Source organism: Gorilla gorilla, chromosome 8 (assembly GCF_029281585.2).
Source record: "Gorilla gorilla gorilla isolate KB3781 chromosome 8, NHGRI_mGorGor1-v2.1_pri, whole genome shotgun sequence".
NCBI classification, from domain to species: domain Eukaryota; kingdom Metazoa; phylum Chordata; class Mammalia; order Primates; family Hominidae; genus Gorilla; species Gorilla gorilla.
In genome coordinates this window covers 130,330,788-130,353,898 of record NC_073232.2, presented here as the reverse complement: position 1 = coordinate 130,353,898, position 23,111 = coordinate 130,330,788, and the positions used below count along the sequence as shown (strand labels likewise).

Here is a 23,111-nt window from a genome sequence, read left to right as displayed (position 1 = left end):
TTTCTAGTTATTTTACATTTGTGTCTTTATTCATCTTATTGCATTCCTCAGGGATTTGCAACAATTTTACTCTTTCTTGCATAATTCTTTATGGCTAATGTATTTCAAATTTGAAGTTCTATTTACAGTAGGTATGGTAATCCCTTCTCAGAATCTTCATTTCACTGCTGCATGTAGAACATGCTATCAAGAAGACATAGCCCCTGTTAGAAAGCAAGATTTCAGCAAATTGTGTGGCTGAACTGTTCAATAGTTATCAAAGTGTTGGTTTTAGTTCAGCTTTAGTTCTGCTGTATTCTTTTCACTCTAGTCATTTGTAGTGGACTTGTCAGTTCAGTAAAATGTTAAGTTCATGTGCATTTAATATTTGAGACATTGGGCACTTCTCAAATGTTTAAAATGTGTACAAATGTTCATATTGAATTGGGTTGATTAATTGGTAAATTAAGAAAAGTGCAGAAGGCTGGACTAAAAATATGTTGGAAAAAAACCCATTCCATTGTTTACATATCATAAGACATTCAATACATTTGTAGTTGAAAATATTTACTTTAAAATTTTTGATTTCCCAAAGTCAGAGTATGATAAAACCTGTGATAGTCTAGCTTGGCTAACCACTGGGCTGCAGAAAACTGAAGCTCAATGAAAGCTTCAAGAAAAGAGTTCCTATGAGTGTTGCAACTATCTCATGCATCGTCGTTACTAATTATATTAGACAACATTAAAGGAAGCAATGTGATTTTCAGCAAATTACTCATTCAACAAATGGATTTTCCAGCAAGTTGATTTTCTCCTCTCCCTTTTTGAATATATGTGTGCCACAAATATGCATCCATACAGAAGTTTTAGCAATAAGGTAAATTCATTCAGGAACTGAGTTTTTTACAACGTGTTATTTCCATAGTTGAAACAGAGGAAATAACCTCTCTATCAACTAAGATGATACATTTGCCATCTGAAGAGACAACTATCAAGTTTGCAAAGTTTTTACGCTTAACTGAGGTTACTAGTGACAGATTTAATCTCATTGGAAATCTTTTTGGTGTTCTATCCTAACTAGAAAGATGGCTTTATTCAGCTGGACATTTTAAAGCACTTAGGAAAACGGCTACTTGACATTTAACATTTTTCCCTCTTGAAAACAAATTTATCTTTATAAGAGTTTGAAGTGATAAATATACTGAATGTAAATGACTACTTCACATGGTTATCCACCCTGCTCCATTAATGTGTAATAAATAGATGTTTTAAATATTTGCTCCTAAAGGTCTCTTCTTGAACTTAAGCATAAGTTATCTAAACAGTTGAAAAAAGATTTATAATTATGAAGAGGCCTATATGTCAAGGAAAGTTTTATGTTATGTTCTATAATAAATTAGCAATAAATGGATACAGGTGACTGTGGAATTTATGACCTTTAATGCTTTAATACTGCACTAAAGAAAAACTAATTATTAAGGTCCTAAAGGGTAATAAAAGAATACCATATACAAATTGTCAAATTAAGCCATTAGTGCTAGGTATTTGAGGTGGGTGCTTTTTATTGTGGCTCAGCTGGAGAGGTAGATGCAAATAAATGCAAGAAAACTCAATGCTATTGAGTAGTAGAAAAGCAACAACAGTCAGGTTTTCCAGCTGAAACTAAAGGATTCCTTCTCCATTTTTTTTTTCTGCTGCTTAAAAATAATCATTCAGCACTTTAGTGAAGTGCTATTTTTACTGCAAAAAAGAATAATTTTATTAGATTCTCACTTGGCATTTGAGTATTTTCTCCCAAGTGCCCATGAAGATGCTTGAATACAAGAGGTCCCAGCAAAAGTTATGTGACAAAAAAATCAAATTTAAGTTACTTGCAGGTTTTAGAACTGTCCTTTCTGTAAGAAACTGCAATTAAAGCACTAGTTGTAGTGAGGCATCTCCACTTTCATCTTTAGTTTTTCATAAGAAAAAAAAAAGAACTCATCCGTTTATTCCTAATTTGAACCTCACCAGGAGGTAGATGAGTTTATTTCCTAGAGGGAAGAGGCTATTGTGAAAGTCAGCCTCTGAAGTGATCTTCCAGTTTCCAGTCTTTCACCCTTCTAATCCATTCTCCACACTAACTCCAGAATGGTCTTTATTGTCTTTATTTTTAGGGGAAAAATGTGATTATATCACATCCCTACTTAAAATCTTTTGATGGTCTCCAGCTGCTTAGCCCCAACTCCTTGGCAAGGCGTTTGTTGCCCTTTGTGATCCAGCTCCCACCTATCTCTCCAGCCACATTCCCTCCCATAACCCTCTGTTCTGATGCAGGAGACCACTGGCCATGCTTGCAGGGCATGCTCCTGACTCCCGGTGTTTATAGCCTTTGTTTCTGCTGCTTAAACGCCCTTTCTCCTGATTCTCCCTTTTCTTCCAAGGAACAGCTCAGATGTCACTTCATGTGTAAAAATTGTCCTGTCGCAATCAGTTGCTTTCTCAATGCTTCTGTAGCACTGCATCCCTTTCCTTACATGTGGTTCATTGTGTAGGTCTCTGTCTTGTCACTCAATTGAAAATCGTGGATGGCAGGGATTTCATTTTCCATCTTTTCATTCCTAGCTTCTAAGTTTATAGAGACATAATAGTGCCCAGTAAAGGTTTATTGGATAAAAAAGCTGGGGAAAGGGTACTAAAAGGGGGAAAGGTGATGGGAGATGGACTGTGAGCCTGAGAGATGGGTTGGTAAACCTTTCTTCCTTTTAGGTGGCCAGGCAGTCAGCATCATCACCAGAATCTTCAAATGTTAGAGTGGCTCTCTGTGGCTCAAAGCCTGCCTTCCACCTCTCAGAAAATCCCATCCACCACCTTCTGAGTTGAAATGAATATGTTTACGATGACTCTATTTGAATAAAATAAATGATTTAAAACATACAATGTAAAGAGGTACCTCAGCGAGTTTCTCTGTGGTGATGGAACAGCTCTGTATCAAATAATGATGATGGCTACATGAATCTGTCCACCTGGTTCTCTCCCACCCACTACTAGTCACATGCAAGAGACAGGAAGCTTTCCAACAGTTGGATATGCTACAAGCAGATCTTACCTACGATGGTTTAAAGAGGGTAATTGTATCGAGTGAAAGATTAGACTAGCTCAGTGATTTTTAAAACATATAGACTCTGCTAGTACAATACGAAGATTTCAGATGTCTGCTGCAAAATGAGAAAAGAGGACAACAGAGTAAACTAGTCATTTTAAAGTTGATCTATCAATTTTAAGAAAAGATCAATCTTTTATCCTGACATTATGTCCTCTGAATTTTGTTTGTGCATGTTGAACTTCATTTATAAACCCTATTTTTGTTTTGCACTGCATTTTATGAAATAATGATGATAGTAAATGATTGTCTAAATTTACTTAGCAACATTTAAAACTGGCAATTCTAAGACCCCTCCCCATTGTTTCTTATAATTCCACCAATTTCTGAAATCCAAAATCCATATTAAAGCATATTAACTATGCTTTAAAAATTCAAATAATTTTTCATTCACTTAGTCATCTATCCAGGGCCTATTATTTGCAAAGCACAGTCCTCAGCAGTATGGGATTCTGCCTTCTAATAACAAGATAAGACAGGTACAGAGTATGAAGCAAAGTAGAAAGTGAAAAGTGCTGTGTGAAGTTTGGAAAATGAGCTGGAAATTTATTCAGATACCTGCAAACATGGGTAAAGCTGGAAATGGTGAGGACCAAGATGTCAAGTGGCATGGGAGTCACTGGCTAGACCTTTCTATAGAAAAGAAGCCTCATATCAAAACTGACAAGAACGGAGGCTGGGAAAAGGCAATGATTATTAAGCTTGAAATAAACATGCACTATACTCAAGCAACTGCAAAGGGACACAGCCAGGAACCAGAATACATGTCTCAGGGGAGTCTGCAGAGCACAAAGGAAATAAAGTCATTTATCTTTGAGCAGTTTAGCAATCAAACTTTTTACCATGCTGAATCTGAAAAACTACTGAGTCTGACCAAATAATTATTTGATAATATATTTTTTAAAGCTGAATCCTTAGTCAATACCCTAAAAAAAAGTAGTACCTCATTGTATGGATTACATAAATGATGAGCAAAAGGAAAAAGTGAAGAAAGGGAAAGAAGGACAATGTGAAATAAAAGACAATCACAGAAGTGACCACAGCAAATAGGGGGAAGGCAGAGAAAGGATGGTGATGGAAGACTCAGAAATTCCTCCTGAACAGAAGGTTTTGTTTTCTCACTTTATATATATATATATATATATATATATATATATACACACACACACACACACACACACACACATATATATATAAATACATATATATTTATTATACTTTAAGTTCTATGGTACATGTGCACAATGTGCAGGTTTGTTACATATGTATACATGTGCCATGTTGGTGAGCTGCACCCATTAACTCATCATTTACATTAGGTATAGCTCCTAATGCTATCCCTCCCCCTCCCCCCACCCCACAACAGGCCCCGGTGTGTGATGTTCCCCTTCCTGTGTCCAAGTGTTCTCATTGTTCAATTCCCACCTATGAGTGAGAACATGTGGTGTTTGTTTTTTGTTCTTGCGATAGTTTGCTGAGAATGATGGTTTCCAGGTTCATCCATGTCCCTACAAAGGACATGAACTCATCATTTTTTATTGCTGCATAGTATTCCATGGTATATATGTGCCACATTTTCTTAATCCAGTCTGTCATTGTTGGACATTTGAGTTGGTTCCAAGTCTTTGCTATTGTGAGTAGTGCCACAGTAAACATATGTGTGCATGTGTCTTTATAGCAGCATGATTTATATTCCTTTGGGTATATACCCAGTAATGGGATGGCTGGGTCAAATGGTATTTCTAGTTCTAGATCCCTGAGGAATCGCCACACTGTCTTCCACAATGGTTGAACTAGTTTACAGTCCCATCAACAGTGTAAAAGTGTTCCTATTTCTCCACATCCTCTCCAGCACCTGTTGTTTCCTGACTTTTTAATGATTGCCATTCTAACTGGTGTGAGATGGTATCTCATTGTGGTTTTGATTTGCATTTCTCTGATGGCCAGTGATGATGAGCATTTTTTCATGTGTCTGTTGGCTGCATAGATGTCTTCTTTTGAGAAGTGTCTGTTCATATCCTTCACCCACTTGTTGATGGGGTTGTTTGTTTTTTTCTTGTAAATTTGTTTGAGTTCTTTGTAGATTCTCGATATTAGCTCTTTGTCAGATGAGTAGATTGCAAAAATTTTCTCCCATTCTGTAGGTTGCCTGTTCACTCTGATGGTAGTTTCTTTTGCTGTGCAGAAGCTCTTTAGTTTAATTAGATCCCATTTGTCAATTTTGGCTTTTGCTGCCACTGCTTTTGGTGTTTTAGACATGAAGTCCTTGCTCATGCCTATGTCCTGAATGGTATTGCCTAGGTTTTCTTCTAGGGTTTTTATGGTTTTAGGTCTAACATTTAAGTCTTTAATCCATCTTGAATTAATTTTTGCATAAGGTGTAAGGAAGGGATCCAGTTTCAGCTTTCTACATATGGCTAGCCAGTTTTCCCAGCACCATTTGTTAAATAGGGAATCCTTTCCCCATTTCTTGTTTTTGCCTTTCTTCACAGAATTGGAAAAACTACTTTAAAGTTCATATGGAACCAAAAAAGAGCCCGCATTGCCAAGTCAATCCTAAGCCAAAAGAACAAAGCTGGAGGCATCACGCTACCTGACTTCAAACTATACTACAAGGCTACAGTAACCAAAACAGCATGGTACTGGTACCAAAACAGAGATACATACCAATGGAACAGAACAGAGCCCTCAGAAATAACACCACACATCTACAACTATCTGATCTTTGTTTTCTCACTTTTTAAAGTCACTTAGATCTTCATTTATGAAACATATAAGTAACTGTGCATTTAAAAGCTCTAGAGTAGATGCTGTATTTGTTTCAGTGTCTGCACAGGTAAAATACCAATAACCAGACTCATAATTAATTATGCTAGGTGTTTTATGCAATATAGTTCCAGGAGTTTTAAAGCTTGATCTAATAGTTTTCCCCAGTTTCTAATGATTTTCTCTATTACAGTAATAATATAATAGCAAAATATTGAGACTACATTTTAAGAGCTAGAAAAACATGAGCATTTTCTGTATCATATAGTATTATATGTATTACTCCATAGCACATTTTTCTAACATGATTATAGTGCCAAAGAACTAATATTTCAATCTCTAGTCCATACTATTTTTGTTCCTAATGATGCCTATGTATATTTCAAATGTGGGTGCTATATTAGTTATCTATTGCTGTGTAACAAACTACTGAAGACTTAGCAGCTAAAACAACACACATTTACTACCTTAAAGCATCTGTGGTTCAGGGGTCTGTGCATAGCTTATCTGGATCCTCTGTTAAGAGTTTCACAAGGCTACAATCAAGGTATTGGCTAAGCTGCATTCTTATCTGGAGATCCGACTGAGGAAAAATCTGCTTCCAAGCTCCTTCAGATTGTTGGCAAAATTCATCCCCTTGTGGTTGCAGGACTGAGGCCCTCAGGTTGTAGAGGCCACCCACTGTTCCCTACCACATGGACCTCTCCATGGGCAGCTCATACCATTCCAGCTTATTTCTTCATGAGCAGCATGAGAGTGAGAGCTAGTGAGTTGGAGCCTTATATAATGTGATGTAATCATGGGAATGACAGCCCATCACCATTGTTGTGCCCTAATGGTTAGAAACAAGTCATAGGACCTGCCCACACTCAAAGGGAGAGCGTTATACAAGGGAGTGGACACCAAAAAGCAGAGTTCATTGGGGGTCACTTTAGGGTCTGTGTGCCACAGGTGCTAAAGTAAACTTTTCATATTTGGGGTACCTTTTCACATGCCAAAAATAGACATAATTTCCTCTAAATATATGAAGATAAAACTTAGACATAATTTTGGCCAAGCACAGTGGCTTATGCCTATAATTTGAGCACTTTGGGAAGCTGAGGTGTGAGGATCACTTGAGGCCAGGAGTTTGAGAGCAGCCTGGGCAACATAGTGAGACCTCGTCTCTACTAAAAATACAAAAATGAGCCAGCATGGTGGTGTGTGTTTGTAGTGCCAGCTACTCTGGAGGCTGAGGTGGGAGGATGGCTTGAGCCCAGGAGTTCAAGCTGAAAGTGAGTTGTGATGGCACCACTGCACTCCAGCCTAGGTGACAGAGTGAGACCCTATCTCTAAAAAAAAAAAGAAAGATATAATTTAAGAGATGAAGGTGATAATGCGAAATAGCATTCTAAAGGGAGGGAAACATTTAAAATAAAGAGAAAAAAGTTATAAGTACTTTTTGTCAACTCAGAATAAAATAAACAAAATTCAAGCTTATGTTTTAAAATTATTTAAATAATGTGGAACTGAATAAGTAAAATGAAAACTAATTAAATAATTTGTGAACTGAACGAATAGTTAGCTAGCTGCTTTATTGAAATTTTAAGTGCTAGCAATATTGTTACATGCTAAAACAGGATTCAGAAATAAAGCTCAAAAAAAAGCAACAGACTGGAAGAAAATATCTGCCACATATTTAACAGAGACTTAATATCCAAAATACGTAAAAAGTATCAACAAGTCACTAAAGAAAAAACAAACAACCCCAAAGAAAAATGTACAAAAAATGGAATAGGCAATTCAGGAAAAAACATAATTAGTAAATAAAGAAATAAACACACAATTGACCATATAATTAAGTAAATAAATATTAGAACAATAATGAAATATAAATCTCCACTTCCACAGCTGGAAAGATAAAACAAAAATGTTTATAATGTCAGGAGCTTTCAAGGATGTGAGAAAATAGGTATGCTTATATATTTAATGAAAAGATAAATAAGCTTTTTGGAAGGCAATTTAGTAAAACCTATAACACTTTAAAAAGGCTTACTATTTGACTCAGCAATTCCATTTCTGGGAAGCTATCCCAGAGAAACACTGTCACTTTTTTAAAAGTAATATACAAGAATATTCATTGTAGCACTTTTATAACAGTGAAACCCTGAAAATAAATGTAGTAAAATAGGAAACTGAAATATGATATAACCACGCTATGAAATTCTATGTAGCCAGTTTAAAAAAAAACAAAAAAGGTGACGTGTTTAAAAAGAGCTCATGGCATATTGAGTGAAAAACAGGCTGAAGCACAACAGATAAATTATGATCTTATTTATGTAAACAATATATGTACAGGTTTGTAAACATATGTGTGAAATCCATAGAAAAGACTGAAAGAATGCACATCCAACTCTTGACCATCATTTCTTTGGCAAGACATAGGAGGGAGTCAGAGAGACTGTCATGCTGTGTGTGTGTGACTTGATTTGTTTGGCTCATGTGCGCTGAGAATGCACAATGAGAATAGACATAAATGAAGTTGTATCATCTTTGTCTTTGCCATTCTAAATGGAAAAAGCACTTGAAAAATAAAAAAATTAACAAGTATTTTTAAAAAATCAACCACCTAAATTACTTTGTGCCCTTCCTTTCAACTAACTAACTGAGCTAATTTTCTGGCTTATGATAAATGTAAAAAAACATTCAAAATTAACAAGAAACTTCTCTCTTTCTCTATCTATCAATCAATCATCAATCTAACAATTCTCTAACCCTGCTATTTATACACCCTATTTGTTCTTGATAGTTTATGCTAGTTCATTCTGGTCCTAAAATGTTTACCTTTTCCCTCTCAGAAGGTTTATTTTCCAAAATTCATGACATAACAATAGAAGACCTGCGTCAATATAGCTGAGGATTTTAGCATCATCTGGAAAACCTTTCTAGCCTATGTTCAGCTTCGCCATATAAAAGTTGCCAGTAGCTCTATTTTCTTAGCAAAGTGATAACAAGCTGTAAAGGGTTTACCACACAATTCTGATTTATTTTGTCACGGTGAAGGACTTTTTAATGCTATCTTGTGTCACTTTTTGCTGATATGAGTGTTACAGTAGTCAGTGCATTTTATTATAATACAAGTTTTATGGAAAGCAGCAAGTATCTTTTTTTTAAAAAAAAAGGTTAATCATACTTCTTTTACATCAAAAAAGCAAACAAAAGAGGTTAAAAAGTAAACCAAAAATTAAAAGCATATGGTATGGGGTCTTTGCATTGGATTGGGTAAATGTATATATAAATTATACTTCGACCTGAAGGGTCTCCTTGCCCATTTTTATTTTATGATTACCTCAAGTCAGTGTGGTGCTGTGTAAAAGCTCACCTATGCTGTAGTCATTCTATAAACTCCATGAAATAAAACACATCTTTCTGGCTCAATGAAGTTCAGAAAGCTTGGGTCTTCACTCCTATAAATGTATCATATTCCATTTACTGGCTAATAAAGTCTCCAAGAACAAGATTGCCGTTCTTTTCACAACTTGATCCTTTACAAATTTACAAATGTAATGCTTTAACCTACTTGAACTCAACTCTGGTTTACTGAGGAAGATGGAACCAAGGGAGGGTGTCTGTTCCCAGTTAGCAGGGCTCCAGCAGCCAGACCAGGAGGGGCAGCCTCATGCTTGAGGGGTGTGCCTGGCCTCTGCTAGAGGTTTGTGTAGCCTGAGTTAATGAGGTTAACGAACCAAGGTCAAAACAAGAAGACAAAAGGAGAAAGTGGGCACTGAGAAGGCACAAAACAGGGACCTGGTACCAGAAGGCTAGGTCACGAGGTAAGGGCGAGATCTGTTATCAGGCTGGAAGCCAACTCCCTGAAAACCAAACAGAGAGCTGAAGGACAGGTAACATTCTTTAGACACTAGGTGTTCGTTCTTTCTTAGGCATCAAATGGTTAGAGGAAATTTCTCTGCAGAGCTTCTGTATTTAAACATTCTTAGCCATCCCACCTGAGGAGGTTGTGACAGTCAAGTGGCCTAGAGGTTCTGCAATAACAAGTTCTTGCTCACTCAAAGCCCATTCGGGGAAATTCATTTTAATTTATTTCCTTAAAGGATATAGTTTAGACATAGAAGCTTCAAAGGTGGTATAAATATGTAAGGAAAAACTACAACAACTTTGTAGGCAGTAACTTGAATGTGACCTTGAATAAAAGAATTTTTTTAATCAAACAATAAAATGTTTTGTCTACATAACTCAGAGCATTCTGAACTAGGAAAAGCAAAATAAGTTTGTGTAGGAAGGAGAGGGTGGGTGGAGAAAAGAAAGACTAAAGAAAAGAGAAGACTTAAGAGGTAGTGGGGAGGAGGGGTGAGGGGTCCCCTCTGAGCAGCAGGGCTGCACACTTCACTCACAAGGTAGAAGAATCTATTCCCATTGCAGGCTCAAAGGTTTGAAAATTGTCCTCGTGCAAAGCTGGATATTTTATGAATGTCCTGGATGTTTGACATTGAGTCTATTAACTTAGTTGAATGGATAAAGTTGTTTGCTAAACAATTCAGAGAATTGCTTTAGTTTCAGTGACAACCACAAAAATACCAAGCGTACATGATCTAGGTAATTTCAAATCAAGGCATTTGTGCCTAGAGTAATTGCCTCGTTTTCCATTTCACTCTGCTAGTTGATCTTCACTGGAAGCATAGAACAGATGGCTTTTCGAGTCTGAAATGTGTATACCCCTTTTGTATCGACGTATTTACCAGGGACGACACACCGACTACTAGTGGTTAAAGCCACCTCTACCTGCTTCTCTGCCTTCCCAAAGAAAACACAGACCATGATCCCCACCCAACTGGTGACAGTAGTCTGTCACTGTTTCCTGAATCGTCTAAACCACTGAAAGCACTCAGTGACCACTGGCCACCTGTGCTCAGTTCCGCCATCTTAAAACAATTTAGAATCTTATTGAAAGCGAATCATTTTAATCAAAATGGTGGTAGCTCTGGCTCTCCTTAGATGAATGTGGGAACCTAAGGAAATAACATTGTGTAAGGTCCCCACTTGCTAATATTTTTATCCAACTGAAAAATCAAGTTACATGACCCTTTGTGGTAGCGCTAAAGAATAAGAGAAGGGCAGTCTGAAGGTGGCCTGTGGAGGTGAGGAAGGTTATAGAGAACGTTCTCAGGAAAACAAATGCCCTCCACCTTTCTCCACTTCTATTCCATACCCTGTGATATAAGAGATGAATTTTTTTTTAAATAAAAACATAAATGAGGACACTCTCCACTATTTCCTGAGTTGCTGTCTTTGTTTTTACGGTCAGGGGATTGAAACAACCATCTTTAACACATAGAACTGAAATGCCAATTGTTCTGTTTCTGTAGTCTTATCTTTATTTCTGATGCAGGTGAGACACCGCTATATACATACACACACACACACACACACACACACACATATAAATATGAAAATAAGAGAAAAACTTCACAGTGAAAAATGTGTTTGCAGTGGTAATATGCTTGCCTGAACATTTTGGGAAATATTTGCTTATTCTTCACAACAAATATTTGGCAGAGCAACTGTGCCTTAAATAGTAGCTAAAATTCTGCAGTGGAGACATTGTTACTGGAGGACTGGCAAATATTCAGTCCAGTTAAATGGAGTATTTGGGCTTCTACTCTGTGCTTAGCATTTCTAAGTGCTGGGAGATACAAAAGAAGTGTAAGAAGCACTTCCAGCTTTTCTCAATATTTTTGAAAAGAAGAGACAAAGAACTATGGAAGAGAGTATGTAATTAAGTACCAACATGCTTCATGCCAAGGGCATGTTTTTGTTTTAAGCCCTTAACGAAAAAATAAATTGTATCAAAGCTCTGCTAAGAAAAAAGGTTAAGTTTTCCTTGGAGTAGTGGGTGTGGGGGGAGATGAGAAGGGAAGACTTTAAAGTTAGATCGTACCAACACAGGTAATCAACGGGGCAGCAAATATCTCATCCAGATTATCCTTACACAGAGCTGAGTTTGAATTCCGACTCCTCCACTCATTCATTTTGTGATCTTGGACAATTTTTTAACTTCTTTGAGCTTCCAATTCCAAATAAAGGTAATAATGTAATTTATTTATCTCAAAGCCTCAGTGAAGTGGGGGTATAAATGTAAAAGAGCTTTATTTTTGTCCAATCACCACTTTTAGCACTGATTTGGGCAAATCTGCTGTTCTCATTTGAGAGCTAAAATTCTTATAATTTCTTGTCCCTGTGTTAAAACAGTACTGAGATCAGGAATAATTCTCTCTCCCTGTGTTCAACAATACTGAGACCAAGCAAAATAACGTGGCTGCTTGATCTAGAAGAGGACTGTTCCAAAAGAGAGTACTATAAACCAGTTCTAGAAGGTGAGCTGTCAACTAAACAGTTTACAGATTAAGACTAGCAACTTCCTCAGAGGATTCACTTCAAGCCCCTAACCTTGCTTTAAACTGATCAAAGCTATTATGTCACACTGCCCAAGCTCATCCAGTTACTCCCGCCCCTGCCTTGCAATATCTACCTTAAAACAACCAACCAAGGTCCCAGCACCTTTTCCTCATTCCCTCACTTTGAGGTACCACTAAGACTCCGCAGATCTAATAAACTTTCACTTGATCTACAGATTTTTCTGTTTTTTCTTTAAGAGGGTTTATGGTAGACACATCCCTTAACAATATCTTCAACAGGTTTCATAATATTCTGAGCACACTGGAATTAAAACACATACATATCTGTTCAGGCTTACAAAGTTCAATTTATATCCTCTCGAAAGCACTCGCCCAATCTTACTTCACCCTCGATGTGTGGCTCAAGGAACTTGGAATGGGGAGGTAGCGTGGTCTTCTCTTTAAATGGGAGTGGGACAGGAGGTGGAGGGGATATTTGGTTTGAGATGAACCTACTTCCTTTGGAGACCTAACACTTCCAGGGAAAAGGGATCTTCTTGGGTAACTGGTTACTTAATTGTCAGCAGTGGGGAGGGCTGCTTTTTCATTTGGCTGCTCTGGCTGGTTCCATATGTTCTTAGGTCATAGTGAGCATCATGCTGGCCTCTCCATCACTGATGGCTCACTCCTTTTTTTTTTTGAGATGAAGCGTTGCCCTGTCGCCCAGGCTGAAGTGCAGTGGCATGATCTTGGCTAACTGCAACCTCCCCCTCCCAGGATCAAGTGATTCTTCTGCTTCAGTCTCCTAAGTAGCTGGGATTACAGGCACCCGCCACCATGCCCAGCTAATTTTTGTATTTTTTTTTTTTTTCAGTAGAGATGGGTTTCACCATGTTGGCCAGGCTGATCTCAAACTCCTGACCTCAAGTGATCCGCCTGCCTGGGCCTCCCAAAGTGCTGGGATTACAGATGGCCACCACGCCCAACCCGATGTCTCACTCCTACGGGATCACCCTCTCCATCAGTTCTTGCCTCTGAAACCTTTTCTTGGTGCAATGTTGCCCCACTCTGCCCCCTCTTATAAACTCTGTGCTCCTTTCTATGGAGCCACAGGAACTACTGAGGAAATGAGACTAATAACGGAACACTGTAGTGAGAATTAAACACACTACTAATATATGTGGCACACAGGCAATAACTAGTAATCTTCTGTCTTCCCTATTACATGCAATGCACTATGTTAGTGATGGTACCTTTGTAGTTAGGAATGAAAAGATGAGTTTTTTTTTAAGTATATAAGAAAAGGTTCACAAACATTTATACTTCAAAACCAAAATCTAACGTACTGTGATTTCATTAAACTACAAACAAATGTGGATTTACCATCAAGTCTTTTAAAATTCTAGTCAAGACCAATAAGGAACAAAACATTGATGCCACAGTGACAATTCATTTTGACTGTTTTTGTTGTTGCTTCTACTTTTTGTTGTTGCTGTTGTTGTTTCTTCTTAATAATAAAATAATTTTTAATTCAGCATCTGAAAAGTAGATGCTTCATTATTGATGAAACTAGGCTCCATTCAAGGTGTGAAATTAATATGTACCCACACAAAAGTGGGACATTTCTCTTAACATTTTCTGTGACATGTCTTAAAGACTATTGCCATTTAGGGAGACTCAAAAGAGCAGAGTGAGAAATATTTATAGCATATGAGTGTAATAAAAAAAGTTTAGTCATGAACTACCAATACACCAAACTGGTAGGACAGAGTTTACATTAGATCACAGGAATGAATATCAAAAATACAGGCAATATTTTTGAAAAAACAACCAGCAGTGAAAAATTTATTTATAACATAAACCAGACACTCCAAAATAATTTGTGGTTTACTTAATTCTTACCGTTCATCCTATATTCTTTTGAATAAGCTGAAGGAAGGCACCCAAGTAACTACCTCAGCTGTTTTTGATTTTGATTCTGAATTTTCCATGAGATGAAAACTCTAGTCTATGTAACAAAAAAAGATGGCATGTCATTTTTTTAAGTTAGATTTTTTCCCTCAGTGTAGATACATATTAAAAAGAAATGTATTACAATAAATTACTATATTTCCAAATTTTCTCATTATTTTTGGGCAAACAATAATTGCATACAAATTCTGAGTAAAGGAATATCAGATTGCATCTTATGTGTTCTGCAATATGCACTCATAGAAAATCATTACAGTAACAAAACCAGCTGCACGTAATAGAAAGCAAATGATTTACAATGTTACTGTGAGAAACTACTTTATTTCATATTATCATAAAAAGAACAGAGCTGAATGTTTGCATGACAAACAGAAAAACCCAGAAATTCCAAATGCAACTCAGTTTTTTTAATTTAAATAGGCATTAATGTGGAAGGTGATTTGAAAAGCCTTCCACTCTAGAGAATATTAGCAATTATAATTTGCAAAGTCATTATTAGTCCAACAATTTAAAGAAAAAAATCTACAAACATTAATACAGAAAAAATTGAGTGATATGTGCTTCTATCATACAACAGCTGTGTTATAAGAGCTTATACTTAGTGATTTTGAACACTATATTTCATTTAAACTGAGTAGAATGTATTTTTGTTCTTAAATGAAGATTGACCCTGAAATTTGAACCACATCAGAAGCTTTCAATGACTGTGTTTTAATATGTTTTATATGTCAGTCATCACATCTGCCTACCACAGCTCCATTCACGTGAACTGGTCCCGCCCACATCCCTAAGTAAAGGGAAATCCTATGCAGATCTCAGAGCCCTAGCTCTCTCCCTCCACCCAACCACAGGTCGCGGAGCCAGAGCTGCTATGATATGTCCTGCCTCAAGAAAAGCTGATGCTTCCTCTCAATCATGGAAGTTAAGGCTAAAAGCTGTAAGTCAGTGCCACAAGAAATCCTGGCAAGAAGAAGGAGCATTACGAGGAGGAAGCAGAACAGGAGTAGGCAGGGGCTGGGAGGGAGAGCCAAAATATAGAGCACTAGGTGACAAGTGAGGAGATGGAGACATAGGGAGAAGGAGCGAGGCACGTCAGGAGTGGATTACCTGTATAAGCCATGAATTCCTGCTGCCAAGACCCCTCAAACTCCCACTAAACTCCAGGACACCTAGCCCAGGACTGACTCCTAGGCTTAAATATCCATGAAATTCCATACCTCTAATTTGCTCCACATATATCAATATAACAAAACCATTCTAAACAAATTAACTGGTATGAGTCTCAGGTTCCTGCAGCCAAAGAATATATAAATTATATACATATGTATAAAATTCAACATATTAACTATATATGCCTATAACATAATAATTAGTATATATTGTTTGTGATTATGTTATATATTTATGAATTATATTTATAATAGTACACAATGCATACCACAATGTATTTATGTTTCTAAGAAGTTTACAATACTAAACATAGAAATTACATATAGTATGTTAATATTACATATTATGTGCATAAAATTGTAGGTTACTATATATACCACAAAACCAGAGAAAAGTTCCAAGACTCAAATATTTATGCCTGAAGTCCCAGCTTCAAATCCCTTGTTACAGCTAGTAAACTAAGAGTGCTCTTTAGCGATCATGCTTTTTGGAGAAGCAGCTCATTCAAGTTATCCAATAAATTTTATAGTGGATACACTGAATGAATAGAAAATATATTTTAAATATAATTGAAAAAAATACATTAAATAAGCATAGTAAGCCAGCTTTGGGGTTAAGTCTTTACTACTTATCACCATGTATCATAATGACACTAAACTATAATATACAAAATATTACAATAGAACAGGCCATCAATCCAAACCTTGGAGTTCTCCTAAGATGTCCTGCTTTATAAATGTAAACACTAATTTTACCTAATCCATAAAAAAATAAGCAACAAACTGTGTGAGGTGCTGCTAATTGGCCAAATAAGATATGGACTGTGACAATGTGTAGCCGTAGAGGGGTGACGACAAAAATCTGATTGATGTATGTTCGAGAGAAAAAGAGCAGAAAGAGAAAGTAAATATGAACAAGTCTTTCATTCAATAAGTTTTGCTCTAAAAAGAAACAGAAAGGTAGCTGGAGGAGGTACAGGGGTGTATGTGCAAGTTAAGTTTTTTTTTTAATATGAGAAATACTAGATAATATTTGTATGTTGATGACATTGATCCAGTAGAGAAGAAAACGACTGAGGATACAGGAGGGAGAAAGGATAATGGCAGATGCAAAATCCTTGAGAAGACAAGAAGAGATGAAGTCCATTACCTGAGTCCTCAGATGGGAACAAAGATGGGTGATCTACTGTAACAGGAGAGGAGAGGTAGGACAAGTAGTGGGGCACCTTCATGAACTATATTTTTATTAGTTCATCTCAAATTTGCATTAATTTTACAAGCTGCTACACCACAAAATCAATGTCTACTGCAGTGAGAATCAACCAAGATCCTGTATCTTTTCCCTGTATGTTGTTGGTAGGTCACCCAACCAAAATGCTCTTAATTTTTAAGACCAAGTTCACTAAGGACATCACTTCAGCTTTATGTTAATGCATTTGGAACATTTAGTCCTAATGTACCACCACAAGCTAATCATATAGGGGACCCAAGACCATCTTATCACATCATAGAAGGCTCCTCAAACCCTTGGGCTCTGGCCATGACCTCACTTTGCTTACAATGTATGTAGCAGGTACAGTATTTCAGTCCATATACTCAGATGATAGGCAAGAACTGTAACTCTATTTCCCTGTTACTCAACATAATCTCTATTTTGATTCCCCTAGTTCTACTCTTGTCAAAATGTATCCAGAAAATGTCATATCTGCATAAATTCAGGTTTTTAAACTCAGGTAAAATTTCCATCTCCCTATCCTTCTCCCTGAGACCAAAACTAAGTTCTTAACGCTGGACTGAAATTGAGGCCCCAGGGAGAAGCCCAGGAGGGTCTATGGCTGTCAGCATTGACTCCTATTAGCAAGTCATATGAAGTAACAGGTGTAGGTCCTATCATGGCCAGTCCCTGGTTCTTTATCCATGTATATTCTGAATTTTCCCAATCCCGACCTGGAGGACCCTAGTTTATCAGCCCTCTCTCAGTCACTTTCTCACCTTTCAGGGGGAAATGAAATTTTTAGAGGTTCTCAGGTACCTCTCTGATGGAAGGAGGCTCAGGGAGTTGCCTGTAACAAGACCGTCTTGGCCTTGAGTCCCCCTGCTCTGCTATTCTACTGCTACTGTTGCTGCTCCAAGCCAATGTGGTGCATGGGATTAGGGAGCTCTAGGACTTTGCTTACTTTCAAGGTCCTTCTTGAGAAACAAGATGCAAGTGACATTTACTTTTAGATGCCAAAATTTATCTGGATGGTCTATCATCCATTTGCCCAGCTCCCATGCTCAACAAGTGGGGAGGCGAGTGGAATGGTCTTGGAGACATTCCACCTGTCCAACTATCTTGATCTTCTTTACAAGCTCCCTATTCTTCACTTCACAGTGAAATCCTTGTGTAGTGTAGGTCTTTCATTAATTGCATTCTTCCCCAATTTTTTCTTTACTGCATAAATTTTGGCTTTTGTTATATCTTCCCCTATTGTCTACTTTGAAATGGAAAAGCTGAGAAGTGACTCTGTTGCATGCCTTGGCCTCACTTCTCTGGAGCAGTTAGTCTAGCTCTCCTAGCTACTGCCTGAAACTAGGCGGAAGGTCATAAGGAGGCCAGCAATTACTAGGAATAAGAAAAACATAAGTTATTATCAAGATATTATCAACCTTGCAACCACATGAGCTTGTTAAGGCATGTTTTTCCAAGAAGGCACTAGGTTTGCCATTGCACAATACATTTAAATTTAGTCTGTTTTATTAATACAGTATATTGTCCTGTAATAATCAATTTGACTCATCACATAATTTAACTGCATATATTTATCTTCTTAACTATCAAATTTTTATTTATCCTTCACATGTTCCTTAGCTTATAAAGTTGAGTTGGATTTAACATAATTTGAATGATGGTAAATTAGAATTCTCTTGCTTTTAAATGTTCCACTGTTATTTTAAGCAACCTTTGATGCTAGAAGAAAAAAGTGTGCATGCTAATAGGTATACATTTAATAGACACAAGACTAAAACCATAATAAAATTTCATATTTGTAAAATTCTTTACAGTTTACAGAACGATTTTACATGCATTATTGTGCTTTATTCTCTAGCAAGTGTCTACTGTAGGTTGAGTTAGTGTGTAAGTCCTGATCTCCTGAATGAAAACTCAACATTTTTCCACAAGGAACAGACTATTAGCATTTTGACATTTGGTTATGAAGGCAGAAGAGTTCAGTGATATTCTAGGTCACTCTTTGTCCATGCATAAAGTTTATTAATATATTTCAATTTCTCTGCAGTTCATGGAGGCCAAACACCGCAGTATATGTTGCTGCTCATCGAGTATGTCATGCGGCACAAAATAGATCAATTATCTTTTGCTTGTCTCTGTGCTTTCACTGAAGCGGTGTTAGGACCTGGCATCATGTCAAGGATGCTCTGATAATGCTTAAAGCCAACTGAAATACAAGAGTTGTCCAAAGGATATGAAGGATCTGTTTTTCAAGTGTCCTGATGTGAACAATGCCTAAACAGAGTTCTCCCACAACCTCATCTTCTTTGTAACAGGATAGGAAAAAAAGTGGTAATGTGTGTATTGGCTGTTGCTTTATCTCTTTCAAATTAAATGAGATTGAGATGTTAATGAATGCAGTGTAAGGCAAGTCATCAGCAAATGTCAGCTATTATTATTATTAAAATTGAGATAACAGAGTTAACATTAGAGTAGCAAATGGAAGTTAGAAAATATTGGTTAGCACCAAGGTGATAATATTGGGAGGCAGGGCCCCTGGCAGAGCCCTCTTGACTGGGATTAGCACTTTTATAAAAGAGACCCCAGAGAGCTGGCTCATTCCTTCTACCCTTGAGGACACAGTGCAAAGACTGTCATCTAGGAGGAAGAGGGCCCTCACTAGACAACCATTCTGCTGGTACTTTGGTCTTTGATTTCCCATCTCCAGACTTGTGAGAAATACATTTCTGTTGGAAGGAAGGAAGGAAAAGGAGGAGAAGGAGAAGGAGAAGAAGGGGAAGGGGAAGGGGAAGGGAAGGGAGGGGAAAGGGGAAAAGGGGAGGGGAAAGGAGGAGAGGGAGAGGAAAGGGAAGGAGAGTATGGATACACCGGTTAGCAGAATGTTTGTTGTAAGATTCACAGGATGTTATATTTTTGTTTTTAAATGTATCATAATTCTCTCTGAAGTGAAAATCTAGAATATTAAAATACTACCTGGTATATGATCTACTACATAAATTTCTAATTTTGCTACGTATAGGTATATAATGTAAGGTGTTATTTTTCTTCAACTCAAGGATCTGATTCATTTTTATAAAGTTGTTAAAATGATACCTAGAAAGTCATTATTGAATTTTAAAAGAAGGTTTGAAATACTATTAAGGGCTTATTCTATGTTACTTTTGTTTAGAAAAAGAGTATCCAATAACATTGAGTTTGGCTTGAAACAAAAATAACTCAGGGTCTCCATTGCTGGGTTACAGGGGCACCTGCCACAGCTCAGGATCCTTAATTATTTGGTGAGGAACAGTCCAGACCAATTGCTGTGTAGCCTTTGCCTTCAGATAGGAGGAAAGTAAGTACTTGGAAAAGAAGGGACACATCATCAAGCCAACAGCAACAAGCATCTTTTGAGCACTTCCTATGTGTCAGGCCCTCTCTGCACTTTTACCTGATTCCCCTATTTAATCTTCCCAACAACCCACTTTGCAGATGAGGAAACCTAAATTTGGAAGGTTTACACAATTTGCCCAAGGTCACACTGTTATTAGCGCCCGGGGACAAAAATCTACCACAGGGTGAATACTCAACAGTGTTCAGTGTCTCCATCCAAGGAACTTTGCAGCAAATCTTGTTTCAGAAAGCGTTACAAGCCCTTGATTCCTGAGGTGCCTAATTCAGAAGACTTCACTTTTACAAAGCTAGCTTGCTCCATTTTTTTTTCCAATGTCCAAGTGTAGACAGAAAAGAAAATGAAGACCATCAAAATTATAAAGGTGATCTGGGCAAAACCTACCTTAGAAATTCATGCAACACACTTCTTACTCGGAATAGGGTTCTTTGAAAAACTTCCTTAATTTTCCTGTGTTAAAAGAACACAGTTATGGGCACAAATTGCACAATCCATATACCTTCTCATCTTGCATAAACTTGATAAAAAAAAACAGTAAAATGCATTTTCTCATTGATTTGAATCTATTGGGAAGCCACTCTGGATAACCCAAGATCCAAGTTTGGAGAGAGAAGAAATGTAAAATTCACTGTTTTCTGGAAGAGGACTTTAAGTTGCTCAAGGTCATATACAACATTAGTTTTTTAAGCCAGAAGATTTCTGTCCACTATACTACATAATTCCTGAAAGGAGGTATTTCCTTTAGGTATATATTGCTAAGCAACATCTTATGCTCAGTTTTGGCTGTACAGATCAGCCATGATCATTCCAATAACCAGAAAATGATTATAATACATACTGGCAACAACCTATAGGTGCACTGAAGGTGACCTAACCCAGAATGTGTAAAAGATAAGCACACAGTTCTAAGCCCAAAGTGCTTTTATGATCAGATATCCAGATGGACTAAAACATTGTTCAGGTCAGTTGAAAGTTGCTTTAGGAGAAATGTTTAAAATCTGGCCCTGGAACAAGAAGAGTTGGATCTATCCTTCAAAATGTCATTTTCCCCCAGGCTTTATATCAAACACACAAAATATAACAAATAAAACAAAACACAACAAAAGCCCTTTACTTTTTTTAACATAGATCAAATAAGTAGAAAGGCAGAGAACAGTAGATCTCACATGGGGGAAAAAACCACCACCACAAAATGTTTTTGCCATCCGCCCACCAGTTTAATGCTCTCTAAATGAATGTATTTCCAGAAATATTATCCCAGAAATTTTATGGATTCCAGGCCGTCCTAGAAATATTATAATTTGAATCCCCCATTCTTTGTTTAAAAAATATCCCTGTCTTGGATTTTAACTGAACATAAAAAATTTAGCAGATGTTTACAAAGTACAAATATGATAAGTTTATATAACTCTGCTAATCATTGCCTTCAGGAATAATCAAAACTCTCCAGCCCTTATTAACCCGCACCTAAATCTGTAGAAGCAGCAATGTTCTGGAAGATTTCAGAAAGACTCATGATGATGAGACAATTGAAATTTGAAGACAAATACCAAAGTAGTCACAAAATCTTCTTCCAATAGCAATAATCTCTGCTTCTCAGTAAATACAACAAAAGGAGTTTGAGAATTCTGGATTTGGAAGGGGTCCCTGAGGCACAGACAGAATATGGCTTGCCAGGTCTATAACTCCTTAGTTCGTAGAACCAGGATTAGAATTCAAGTCTAATACTCAGGCCCATGGGTGTTCCATACTCTCATTCACAAACTCCCAATAATTTCATCATCAATTACCAAAACAAATCCCTGCATATGTGCATAGGAGATATATAGATGTTTATGCAGCATTGTTTATGATAATTGAAAAAGTGGAAATAACTTAAATGTCCTTTGGAAGGAGAAAAGATCAAATGGGGCTTATTCATCTCACCCAATGCCATATACCAGTTAAAGTAAATCAATTCGTGTTCTATGCATAATATGCATTTTGTTGTAGGAATAAAAATTATACAATGGAATACTATGATACTATGAAAAGGAAATTGAAAGATGTTCCCATACAAAACCTTCTTATATGCAAATGTGTATTTTGCTCCGTAAATTCTTACCAATCTCAGCATATTTTCACAGTTCAAAAAAGCTACAAATAATACAGATAGAAGTTATGTTTATTACTACAACTAAAAAGTTCAAGGCTGCTCAAAACCACTTGCACACACATGCAATTTCTTCCAAATCTTGAGCTGTTGGTGTCAATTGCCTCATGCAGAGCCTATTAATAAAACTTATATTCACTTGCTTTCTGTGATCATTAATTACCTTCATTTGGGAGACAGAGCTGTCAGGACATCTTAAAAAATAATTTTTTTCTCCTGAATTAGAGAATTCTTTATTAATATGTTACATGAAAAGGAAATCTGCTTTAGTATATTGACCAAATTCAGTTAGATAATTATAATGCAATTTGCTTCTTTGCGTTGTGGATATACTATGTAGAATCTTTAAATGTTAGAGGATCCTTTGGTGGCTGCTATAAAAGTCTCATTTTACAAGACAGCCCAAAGAAGAAAAATGACTTCCCTAAAGAGATGTAGCTAGTAATAGGCAGCCCTGGGATTAAGACCCAGGCTGCTGACTAGAGCTCTTTTTTTTTTTTTTTTTTTTTTTTGAGACGGAGTCTTGCTTTGTCGCCCAGGCTGGAGTGCAGTGGCGCGATCTCGGCTCACTGCAAGCTCCACCTCCCGGGTTCACGCCATTCTCCTGCCTCAGCCTCCCTAGTAGCTGGGACTACAGGCGCCCACTACCACGCCCGGCTAATTTTTTGTATTTTTAGTAGAGACGGGGTTTCACCGTGTTAGCCAGGATGGTCTCGATCTCCTGACCTCGTGATCCGCCCGCCTCGGCCTCCCAAAGTGCTGGGATTACAGGCGTGAGCCACCGCGCCGACTAGAGCTCTTTACACTACATACCATGTTACTTCTTGGGCATCACAAAATGTAGCCACACACTGCCCAATCCCAGAAGAGAAATTGATCAGTCCAGCGATGAAAACAAAACAAAACAATCACCAAAAA

General features: G+C 37.2%; 1 protein-coding gene across 2 annotated transcripts in view; it reads right to left on the bottom strand.

Moving 5' to 3' along the window:
• LOC101134747 (protein CASC2, isoforms 1/2) overlaps window positions 1-23,111 on the bottom strand; it is a 206,227-nt gene that overhangs the window by 180,204 nt on the left and 2,912 nt on the right. The window contains exon 3 of one of the 2 annotated variants that reach the window (XM_004050167.5): window positions 20,426-20,491. The exons of the other annotated variant lie outside the window; for it this stretch is intronic. Within the exon in view, the coding sequence (XP_004050215.1) occupies window positions 20,451-20,491 (41 nt within the window). The 3' untranslated portion in view covers window positions 20,426-20,450. The remainder of the gene's footprint in view (window positions 1-20,425; window positions 20,492-23,111) is intronic. 2 annotated transcript variants of the gene reach the window in all.